This window comes from Ischnura elegans, chromosome 1, assembly GCF_921293095.1.
Source record: "Ischnura elegans chromosome 1, ioIscEleg1.1, whole genome shotgun sequence".
In the NCBI taxonomy this organism is placed as follows: Eukaryota; Metazoa; Arthropoda; class Insecta; order Odonata; family Coenagrionidae; genus Ischnura; species Ischnura elegans.
Window position 1 is genome coordinate 119,705,960 of NC_060246.1, and position 12,640 is coordinate 119,718,599.

Below are 12,640 nucleotides of genomic sequence, written 5' to 3' on the forward strand. Positions count from 1 at the left end.
CCCCCCCTAGCCTTAATTCCTAGCTGCGCCCCTGCCCAGAGGAAGGCACTCCCACTGCTCGTTAACCTTTGTAGCGGGACATGTGTGTTCCATAGGGAATGGGGCTATATTTAGAGAACATGAGTTCACGTATTTAGAATGGGCAGAATAATTTGCATTGGTGCTGGTATTTTTCATTTCGGCACTGTGAAGAACCGATCTTACACTATGAAAAAAATTCATCTTAATTTTATTATTTGCGAGTCACCAAGGAACGAAACTGCTGCAATAGCGACTGAATCACAATCAGTTGAATTATTCCATGGTAATTTTGAACCAAAATGGACCAGCGCCATCCCTTTGTGACCGGCGATACATGTCAGGTTGGACAACCTTTTTCAACAAAGTATACGGGTAGCCATATTGTTGGTATGCCTGGGATTGTGGGAGTGCTTCAGTGAATTTAGCGGTGGCTTGTTTTGTTTGGTTTAGGTGGGTTATTTAGACATTTCGATATGGCAGCTGAAGACAGACTTCGTGTGATTGCGCGGCATATTTCTGCAAGTAGAAACAACCACCCGCCGTCTAGCTTTTCATCTGGCATTCCAAAGTATTCTCTCGATAAAAAATTGTGTTCTTCTAGTGGTAGTCCTCGTACAGATTCTGATAAGGCTAACGTGACCGAGGAGAATAGTAGGGTAGAAAACGGTGATTGTTATTTTGTGCCTGCGAAAAGTAAACCTGTGAATAGTGTTATACCAAAGAGTAGGTAAGTGAATAGAACATTTCTTTGATTGAAAATGAGTATGCAATGCGTGCCTTAATCCATTGCCGGTACAGTGTGGGCGCATGTATAATCTTATCTATCTTTTGTGCTTACATTACGAAGAGAATGTGTAACTTTTATGATATACTGATGATTTTATTTCTTTAGACAAGATGTGTTAAAATGGAATGGCTGGGGATATCGGGATTCGCAATTCGTCGTAAAAGACGGTGTCATTGAGTTTACCGGCAGTAGGTGAGCCATTGGGATTTGGAACCCTGCCTTACTGCTTTCCTTTTATATTCTTTATGTCCAAGTTTGTTATTTTGGAGTGAAGTGGCTGTAGCATTGATAAATTTATTCTCAGGTATCCCATTGGAAAATTGACGTTGCCGTATTTCACCCAGTGGGTGAAAGACGTTTTTAATGCTGATCTTAATCAACGAAACCCTCCTCAGTCTCTGCCGAAGGCTGAAGATTTCCCACCACCCATTCTTAATAAAGGTATATCCTTAAAGTTCTGAGAACCTCAGAGAACTAGGGGTTGCACCCTTCGTATCAATTTTACGAGTTAAATAAATGTAATGCCGCATATAATTTCTTATCATTCATTTTTACAGATTTTCTGAACGCCATTAAAAAGACTGAGATAACCTATTCCGTAGAAGGCGTCGACAGGCTTGTGAGATCTCATGGGCACACACTCCATGACATATTTGTTCTTCGGCAAAGCCAGTTTGCCCGTATTGTTGACATAGTGGTGTGGCCAGGTTCGTGCTTCAAAAGCTTTCGTATTTATTGCCTATTTCTAAATATTGCGTTTATTTTTAAACATTTCGTGAAGATATAGTCATTGTTCAAAGGTAGTACATGCTTTTGGGTATTTCTGACGATTTTCCTTTTTAGTCAGCGTTCCTGTAGGTTTTTGTATTATAATTGTGAAATGATCTTTTCATGGTGCTTATTTTGCATTGTTTGTGATCATTTGTTGCATAGTATATTGCATGGTTTAATTTGCACGTTAATGTTCACTTGTGAAATTTCTTTGGAGATATTTGTCCTGCCTTGATGGAGTCATAGTTTATGAAAGCGTTTATATTTATACTTAATGGGTAGTTATTTATGGAGTGTGGGAAAGCAAATTAACGATATCTTAAAGAGGATATGCTAAGCTCCTAGTGGAGCCTTCTTTGATTATCCATTTCTTTTGGGTTTTATTTTGAATTTATGCAAAAAGATGACCCTGGCTTCTGGCCTGAATGAGTCCTCCGTATCAGTAGCAAAACTATGTGTCTTGAAATTTAGATGGATGTGATAGGAATCCTGGTAGAAATGGCTCATAAAAATCATAAGCAAAGTTTCATGATCATGTGGTTCCACACTCAATATTAGTATTGTACAGTTATCCATATTTTTTCATGCAGACCTTAGGTTTGCTTAATATTAATATGTCTTGGATGCAAAAATTTTTCTCTCTAAAGTTAAAATTGACTCAATTTGCAATGCTGCTGACCACCACGCCTCCATGTTGTAGAATGATAAACCCTCGTAGGGTTTGAGTTGGGAGGGAGCGACTTTTCTTCGGCATGGTCAGAAAGGAGTAAGTAGCTCATCAAGGACGAAAGGGACTTTGATCAGCAAAGTGATTGTTATGATGGACTATGCAAGAGTCTTGGCCTCCAAGTGAACATGAATTCCTCACGGGGTTGAGTTACTAAGTATTCTGTAGCCATCATTTCCACTGCGGATGACATTTCTGTATGTATTGCTGGGTATGACATGTCAGAATACATTTAAAAGCCATAATATCATAACCATTAGATATGTCATATTAAATAATTTGAAATGCCCTCACGATCATGGTAATGTGGGTTGTCCGACTGATGTGCTTCGTCTTTCACAGTGGAGAAAAGAAATGTGGAACACAGGCCAAGGGACAATTCTTACATTCCATGATTTACAATGGTGCTGAGCTTATAGGAGGAAGAGCATTGTTTAGCTGCAATTATATTTCAAGAATTGTCAAAAGTAATCCATTATTTTTCAAAATATTCTCATCGCAAACAAGTTAAAATTTTCATTTATTGGACAGCTAGCTACCATCATCATTTGCCATAAACCTCTCCAGAGAGCCTCTGGTAGCTTCCTTCCCCACCCCTTCTTCTTCCTCAAGATCTGGATCAATATTCATTTCACAATTGACCAGATCCTCAATTATGATCACCCACGAGCCACTAAGGGAGGGTTCCCTTTCCCATGCCATGTGGGGAAAGTCACCCATGATCACCTTCCACTGAAGATGTAGCTAGTCCTGTGTGCTAAAGAGAAAGCATAAGCTTTGTAGCTCTTGCCTGACTCGGTAATATATTGTGTGAATCATTGAAAAAATAACAGACTGTGAATGAGGTTAGACCATAAGAAAGATTTTGGGTTCTGGGTAAAATCCATATATTCTAGGCTGGGCACTAGGCGCACCTTTGTGACATAGTCCCTTACCCAAAAGTACCCATTTCTGCATTCAACCTGTTTACCATTATCTGAGATTTCCCTAAGGATGCTGGTTTTCCCACTCCATTATGTCCTTTACTAGGGCCCCTGGTGCATAGAAATATCCCCCTGTAAGTTCAACATATTCAGGCTTCAATTGGTGGAAGTGCTGCGATCTTTTATTTATTTAAATATATATATCTCCCTGTCTTCATGTAGCCTTTCTTTTAAGTAAGCCTTTGAGGTAAGTAACCTCAACCCTTTCTCTTATTGCCAACAAAGACTGGACAGATAGCAGATCTTAGTCATTATTGTGTTATTGGGTGTGCAGAATTTAGCTAGTTAACTTAATTAAAGAGAGCTAAGGGAAACTTCCCTGATGACATTTAGTGTGGGAAGCCTTGTCCAGTGTCACGGTATTAAGAATAAACAGTGACTTACAGTGAAAGGTTAACTGCTTAGGTAGCCAATGAATGTCCTTAATATTTTAACTTATCATTTCATTCAGAATGAAAGTTCTATTTAAGGAACTTTACCTGATGAAGTGATGCCAATTTATTAACCTCTCTCTGTATCCCATCCTTACATGAAGGGAAAGCATTGCAAAAGATTTTCCCATTTCTTCCTCTTTTGAATCATTGATAATTGCAGTGTGATTAGTCATGAAATATTTTTATGTTTGAAGTTATTGGTTTTGATTTCTCATGCATATTGTTAAAACAAATAATTGAGCTAATCTCAGTGACATGATTTAGGATGAACTATTTACAATATAAATTGAAACATATTGATAGACTCATGAAAATAATGTTACAAATATAATCTCTCAGCAGAATGTAGTGTGACCTGATGGTTAGTTGTCTAGAAATCATTAAAATAGGGAATGTATATAATATTTTTTGTTAATATCTTTTGTCATCTCTGTGACAAATCCATATCTAGGAGAGCTCATTTAGTGATACATATGATCGTATTAGTGTGATATTCTTGTTGGTAATATGAGTGACCCATGAACTGATAGTGATACAGCTTCCTTTACAGGTCTTGAATTCTGTCCTTTTTGTCTTTCACTGTAAATAGTGAAAATTATCTTGTCTCTCTTTATTGCTACTAACAGTTTCTCATGGGGATGTGGTGAAGGTGGTTGAACTGGCCAGTCGTTTCAACGTGGTGGTGATACCTTTTGGTGGTGGTACCAGTGTTACTGGAGCAGTATCATGTCCTGAGAATGAGAGTCGCACCATTGTCTCTCTTGATACTTCTCAAATGGTTGGTAGTGCTGCGTACAATGTGGCCTCTAGCATGTAACACAGATTGATGTCTCTTTATGTTACTAGAATTTAAGATGACTCTGAATACAGAGCTGATTTAAGTAGTAAGAAAAGTGCACAGCTGCACAGGGCACCAAGCGAAAGAGGGTGTCCGAGTGCTCAGTCCAATATCCAGTACTAATCGATCTTGAAAGCTGACTAGTGTTCTATTTGTTAATTTATTTAAAGTTTTTACTCTGAATTTTTATGCATTATAGGTTTTTAAGCTCTAAAAGTATCTCATTCAACCTAAGAGCATGTTATACATTGACGCTGATATTTAAGTCTCGACTCTTATTCCTAAAGTATTTGTATTTATTTTAGAATGTATCTAGAAAGAATCCCTATTAACTTTCGAATTATTTCTGAGGATGGGGAGGAGGGAGGGAAATTTTTGGGCGCTTACACTAGAAAAATTTCTATAACCAGCCCTGTCTGAATATAGGATGACTCCATTTGCATTGGTTTGTGTATTTCCAAACCAATAATTAACCTACATTTATCCAATTCAGTGGTTAAACAGTTTTTTGTCCTATTCAATGCTAGGTGAGTCTTAATATTTGGAAATTAGTCAAAATTTTGCCAAAAAATGTCATCTTTGACTCAGATGTTGTTGTGCATTCATTTATTGTACATTGTTAGATCCAATTAATCGTTAGCAGTGAGACATATTATACCTCTCTGGCTCCTTATTAGGTAACTGCAAATGAGTATTTTGAATTCATATCTATTTAATTAAATAGTCTATTTGTTTACAGGGACCTAGTTTTCTCTCATTGTAGGGCAAAGTAGTACTTATAAGTGTTTTAGCAGTGAGTGGTGTGGTGTATATGCTTACATTACATTCAAATTTTTTTGTACTGTATGTGGAAAAACTCTCTAACAGGTGAAATTGCATGCTATGTCTAGGAAGTCTTGAATACTATATTTTTATAGTGGAAATAGTAGTGTACGATAGACCCACACTTTATGGTATTCATCCATATCAGTAGACTGATCTTAAAGCCTACTTTATCTTATATGTATTGGATCAGCATTATATCCTGACAAGGAATCTGTGAATGTGACTGAGCCAATGCATATGAAATATCGTGTATTATAGCTATAAAAAATTGCAATTTATGTTATAAAAACACATTTATTTAACGGATAATATGTAAAATTATTTATGTGTTGATACATTGAGAGTGGAAACAATATTGGCAAAGCACTGAAGGAACAAGTGACTTTGTACGCAGTCACGCGCACGGGTGCAAGGTTAAATACACCAAAGGATGAAGTTCGCCATGAAAAAATAAGTCAAATATTTTTTCATGGCGAACTTCATCCTTTGGTGTATTTAATATTGGCAAAGTTTGGAATTAGAGAAAGTGTCTGCTAAATCAGCTAAGATAAGAATCTGCTGTCGAATCCTTTGTAAGTTGACCCTATCATAAAGTGGGCATCCACAGTATATTTTGAAAATTAGAGTTGCATATACATTTATTTTAATTACAGTGGAATTCTTTTCAATTTTCTGAACGAGCTGAGGAATGAGCTTGCTTATATCCACAAAGGTTAACAAAAAATGTCTCACAACCTCACTGCATTATTTTTTATGGACACTGAGAAATTTTCATCTGCTAGGGACCTCTTTCAATCCTGAAACATGTTCAAAGTCTTGGAAGGTAACATTCTCTTGTAATTGCATTAAATATCTTGATGGCCGAATTCCCTCTGTCTAGAGAGTTGTAATTATGCTTCTCAACTTGCAAATGGACCAATTAGGATTCAAATCCCTAATTTGAAACATATGAAGAAGAAGAGTTTTAACCTGTGAAGAACAAACATAACCACATTCATATACATATTTAAATATGAATGAAACAATGTGATTTTGAGTGAATTTTTTGTGTGTTTTCATTTGTTAACTGTCTACGCAAAAGACATCTGGCTTGTTCAGGAATTTACTGTGGAAGCTTGGGTCAACGAGAGCTCGTAGTCCTTGGAAAATCTCTTGCAATATTGGATGCTTAATATATCCACTGGATTAAGTCCTGACAATTCCCATGTTTATCTTCATTACTGCTTTCACTCTTAATTAATGCTATTTCACGCAGGAAAAGCATCTGCTATAAATTGCATATTTTTATACAATTTTCAAATGTAATTTAGTAGTATAATTATTGGTGCTTCAGTGACTGCTCGCGCGATTGGTAGCAATATAATCACGGATCTGGTATCATCCGGTTCAATACATTAAATAAAAATAAAATATGATTCACAATGATGGAAATGATTTTCCAGAATTTCTCTTTCCTCCCACTCTTCTTAGCACTTCTTCATTACTTGTTCAATCTATTCATCTTCTTCTCTTTGGTAGTCTTCGTAGCACACATTTTGACTCTCTTCTGCTGTTAATGTCTAATCCTCGCTCCCATACAGAAACCTGCTCCAGGTGTCGCAATCTGATGAATTGTTTCCTTACTTCAATATTTTTATTCTCAGCTATAATGGGATTCTTCCTTTTTTCGAATGCCTTCTTTGCCTGTGCTATTCTGCTGACTATTTCTTTCTTTTGTCTTCCATTGCTTTGCATTGTCTTGCATTGGTTAACTGGCTTCCTTGGTAGCAAAAATCTGTCACCTATTCAAACTTTTGTAATCTTAGTTTATTGTTTGTTAATATCCCAGTTTTCTAATTTTTTTTATTCAGCTGATATTCTGCTGTTGTTTTTTCCATATTTATCTGTCATCTTCAAATATTTTCTGCTTCGGCTATGAATGCTGTGTTGTCAGCATATCGCAGCATGATAATTTTTTCTCCAAGGATATTGTCCCTTGACACCTTTTCTATGATTTTATCGATGACTTTCTTCGTAATAACATTTAAAATTATGGGGTGCTGTGCATACCCTTGTCTTATTCCTTTCCCTTTTCTTGCTTATTGTCGCAGTTGGGTCTAGATTTTACCTGGTTTTAATGCCAAGTGTGTACAATTCTTTGATCATTGTGGAACTCTCCAATTTCTTTCCTAATTCTAAGCAGTGAATTCCATTCCATGTTATCATAGGCCTTCTCCATGTCGACAAACGCTATGAATGTTTGTTCTCCATTCTCTTCTCTATGAGCAGTCTAGGAGCCAAAATTGCTTCTCTTGTAGCCTTGCTTTTCCTGAATTCAAATTGGTCCTCATCCAAGAATTCCTCTTCTCTTCATTCTATTTGTCTGTAGATGATTTGTGTCAGTATCTTTTGAATCTTATTTCATCAGGCTTATGTTCCTAAAATCTTCACACTCCTCTACCTTCTTTTTAGGAATAGAAGGGATGATGTTCTTCTTGAAGTCACTTTGTATACATCCTGTTGAGTAGGCCGGCCCTTATTTTTCAGAATTGAGAAAAGTTATGTTTTCCTAGTCTCAAAATGATCCAAATGAGGTTCATATTCACGTGTTAAAATTTGGTTACTTTAAAATAACGGCAACCCGTGCCCCAAGGGCCCTAAGTACTGAGGACCCTCAATTGAGATTTTTGGGGCCGAAAAAGTGCTATTTCCATGTAAAACGTAGAAGTAAAGCCCTTTAGGGCCGATTTTTTGTTTGTTTTGACCTATCTCTAAGCGTTTACGAGATATTGTCCGTCGTAGTGCAATCCACCCCCAAGGGCGCTACCCCGCACCGCGGCGCCGCTGAGGTACGGCCAGCACCACTTACTAGAGACTTCCCCTCCACCCCCTCCCCTCCCTCGGCAAAGACTTTGCTCCTGATTGCAAGATGTAGTCTTTGAAGAAATGTGCTTACGTTAAAAAGAATTTAATTGCCATGACAATGCTTCCAATCAAAGTGATCAATTTACTCGTATTTTCACTTGTCCATGAATTTCAGTACATATTAGCCAAAACAAAATACATTTTCGTATTTCTAATCTTTCATATTTGGCATTTAAAGTGTATTTGCGCACTTTAGGGGCTGTGCTACGATGAAAATTCACATTTATTGTTAGTCATTAATTTTGAAAGCTCTCTTTCTTCTACGTGACTGACTTAAAATCTTGAATTAGTTTCACCCCTCTCTCTGCACAATCATCTACCGCTTGAAGGCCCCGAATAATTGGCAAATCGTTCTTGTAATCAGGATGTTCATACCATTCTTGCTTGGGCACATCAAAGAATGCAGTTCATATTTCCAATGCATTAAATAGCATTCTCAAATTAGTAGTGACAACATTTGATATAGATACCGTCTTCAGGTCTATACGTTTATAGAATGCCATTTTTGGTGGATCATATTTTCCCTCACGTGTTCTCATATGGCGTACCACATTTTCCTTTACACACCCAGAAAAGGATCCGTCAAAGAATGACAGGCCTATGAACTCCTTATTCAGGTACCACAAGTGGTTTGAAAACCTCTTTTGTACTCCTTTCGCTATGTCCAGGCTAACACTTTCGTAATTTTAGGATCTGAAAGTCACTGTTGGGAGCAGATGCAGCACAAGGAGCGGGAAATCACAACTTTTTCTTTTTTCTTGAGCATATTGAAATCTATTCCACCAATAACTGCATTTCGTGCTCCTATTTGACTGCATAAGAATTTTACTTCTTCATCCCACGCACATTTATCTGAGAGATTAACTGCGAGCGTTCAAATTAAATGGCACCGCCCCTTGCAATATCAAACAAATCACCAAGTTTTGTTACGAAATATTCTCTTCTCTAAATCTCCACGGTAGTTCCCACTCTCTCTTTATGTCGTCGCACCTTCATCCATTCATTGTGTAATGTTTCTAACATTTCAGTCACCTTATTTTCTGTAATAACAGGAATTCTCATTTTGTTCCATGGATGAAACGCATTTCTTACTGTTTTTCTCGCACTAAGTCTGATACATTTCAAACCCATTAGGTTATAGAGAAACACACAGCACTTCTCTCACTGTAAGTAACTTTGAGCCAAGTATTTCTTCACTTTCTTTTCCCACCACTTCAATGTGTGAATTTAGTCTTGATTTCATACTTTTTCTTGTTGGCCTATTCTTAAAATGAACGCCACGTGTGTTCATGATAAACTAGTTTTTTTCACCACTTTTCTCCGTATATCCTTAAAAAACTTAGCACATTCTATCCTTTGCGCACTATACATAAGAACTAACTATCTCTACACATTGATCTACAAATGTGAACTGACTGCCACGTTTCTTCTTCATAGAATATTTCTATCAACTGTTATGGCCCTGGAAGCCCTGCTCATTTCCTTCATTCCTTTATAATTCACAAACACAATTGTATCAAATACTTATAAAATTTTGTACATAAAGAGCAGTTTTGAACAAAGCATGCGGTAATTGTGCGCGGTCGTATGGTGGCAACAAACTAAGGTTTAAGGGGTCGGTGCACAGTACATAGGACGGCGTTGAAGGGTTAAGATTGACATTGTATGCTTTAAAAACATTAATCATGACACAAGAGGAACTTTTCAATTCTGTACCACTAGCATACAAATATTGCCAGCAGGAGCAAAGTCTGTGCCGAGGGAGGGGAGGGGGTGGAGGGGAAGTCTCTAGTAAGTGGTGCGGGCCGCACCTCAGCGGCGCCGCGGTGCGGGGTAGCGCCCTTGGGGGTGGATTGCATTACGACGGACAATATCTCGTAAACGCTTAGAGATAGGTCAAAACAAACAAAAAATCGACCCTAAAGGGCTTTACTTTTACGTTTTACATGGAAATAGCACTTTTTCGGCCCCAAATATCTCAATTGAGGGTCCTCAGTACTTAGGGCCCTTGGGGCACGGGTTGCCGTTATTTTAAAGTAACCAAATTTTAACACGTGAATATGAACCTCATTTGGATCATTTTGAGACTAGGAAAACATAACTTTTCTCAATTCTGAAAAATAAGGGCCGGCCTACTGTTGAGTACAGTTGGCAGATGGTTTTGTAGAGCTGACTTGAAGTAATCTCTTCTGAGTTTTTTATTAGCTCTGCAGAAATATCATCTATTCCTGGTGGAAATCCTTCTATTACAGTGGAACCTTGTGAAAGCAAATACGGGCTATTGCGAGACCTCCGCCATTACGAAATATTGCCCGCAAATATTACCCATGTGGGTTATATTCGTCGCAGTTTCTTGCATCTTGCTTTTGTTTTACTTAAGTGACATATCAGCATAGTATCTGTGTTACATTTTTTCGTGAAATAATATCACGTTAATATCTTTTCTAATATTACCAATTTTAATTCAAATCGTTTTTATTGCAGTGCCATGGTAAACTCGGTGTATTATTTCAAATACGTCGCGAGCGTAACACTTAAAAAGGAACCTTTTTTAACAACAGCAATTTTAATCACATCATTTTTCAAGCTTAGCAAACTTTTTACTGTAGATAATGAAGATATAACATTATATGATAGAAAAAGTCTTCCTAGGCAGGAACGTTATACAACCTTCCACCGTTTTTGACTGCAGAAACAAATGCAATACGTTATTTCACTTAACTGCCGCTTAACGTACAGGAACAATAAACATGTGCCAATGGAAACATTTGAGGCATTAAATAACCGCGAGACAGTTTTATAAGTTAATTTTTGAATTTTCAGTGGAAAATACCAAAATAATGGAATGATTACGTAAACGCACTAATTAATTAGAAAAATGGGTTCGTCGGTTGTGCATTGGCATAATGATCGAAAAACAAAGCTTTGCATGATTTTCATTCAGTGCGGCACTTATAAATTGTTTGAAGAGTTAGTCGTTGTTTGAGTAAGGAAATTTATTGATGCAAAAACACATCGCCTTTCATCTGGATATATGCTTGCGTTTATCGGATATAAATTTATCTGTCGCCGCACCACTCCTGTTCCTGTATAACTGTTCGCAACAGGTATATTGGCTATCATTTGCTCCACCTCCGGTAAAGCGACAATTTGCTATAGCGAGTGTTTATTGGAGCACCGTGGGGTCTTGTTTTATCGAGGTTGCACTGTATTTTGCAGGTCTCCTATTGCTGTGACAAATTCCGATCTTAAGGAGTTGGCTTCCAAGTAATACTCTTAACTTTCCTCTTCAATAATTTTGTGCTGAGTTTGCTCCCATTGTAAAAGTAAAAAAAAAATATTCTTTCCATCTCTTCACATTCTCTTTGTTTTTATAATATTTTCATCTTTATCCCTAATTTCATTAAATTTTCCATTCTGTTCCTTGAAATGATTCCTTCTACTTGAAATGGTTCTTCAAAACTGTATTACATAGTAGCTTTCAATTTCCCTTTACTGGGGCAAACATCATGTTTTGCTTTTGTGTCTATGACAATAATAAGAAATATTTCTCCCTCCTGAGTGATTTTGGCCTGTATTTCTGTATCCCTCAACTTTATAGTCATTTACTAATCCTTATCCTGAGAAGTGGTCTCACAATAAAAGGTAAGGTCAATCTTTCAGGTTAAATATACCATAAAACAAATAAATCTGGAAGATTACTCTAGGTAAAAGGGCATTTTCCATATATTGACTGCATCCTGAAAGTTATAACTGATGGTGATTGAGGTGTGCAAAAATATGTTTATTAACTACATCATTATTGTGGTAAAGGTGAGGTTTAAAGTACTAGAAATAGTCTTTAAGCCATTCAGAATGAAGACTTATTGGGATTGGTAAAATTGGTCTCCAAAAGTTGTATTTGTCTCTGATAACCTCAGTGTCTGCTGTGGAATCACAAACATGCCTGTGGTTTGCCCCTGTAAAGTGAGTTAATGTTTATCAAATTTGATTTGGCAGAGTCAAATATTGTGTAATAAAGCAGGTGTTGTGTGTGGTGTATTTTTCTATGTATATAGTTTCGTAAGAAATCACCTATGCTTAAAATAAAATATCTTACTGTCCTATTTGATCTTGAATGTAGTGCTGCCAATAGTGTTGGAATCTTTTACCTATTTTCTGGGTATAAGTTGTGCACTAAAAAGTACCATTGTAAGTGCCATTAACATATATATGTATATTTTATACATTTGGGGAGTTGCATTTTGCAGGGAACATGTTGTCATTGAGCATTAATGCTGAACATATTGATAGTGGTAGAGAGTCTTCACATTTCACTTTTATGCTTATGGTTAATTAAAGTCCCATTGG

General features: G+C 37.0%; 1 protein-coding gene across 1 annotated transcript in view; it reads left to right on the forward strand.

Annotated features, from left to right (window-relative positions):
* Positions 1-340: 340 nt before the first annotated feature.
* LOC124169008 (alkyldihydroxyacetonephosphate synthase) overlaps positions 341-12,640 on the forward strand; it is a 31,221-nt gene continuing 18,921 nt past the window's right edge. Inside the window, exons 1-5 of the mRNA XM_046547473.1 lie at positions 341-748; positions 914-1,000; positions 1,113-1,249; positions 1,366-1,515; positions 4,350-4,501. Of these exons, the coding sequence (XP_046403429.1) occupies positions 495-748; positions 914-1,000; positions 1,113-1,249; positions 1,366-1,515; positions 4,350-4,501 (780 nt within the window). The 5' untranslated portion in view covers positions 341-494. The remainder of the gene's footprint in view (positions 749-913; positions 1,001-1,112; positions 1,250-1,365; positions 1,516-4,349; positions 4,502-12,640) is intronic.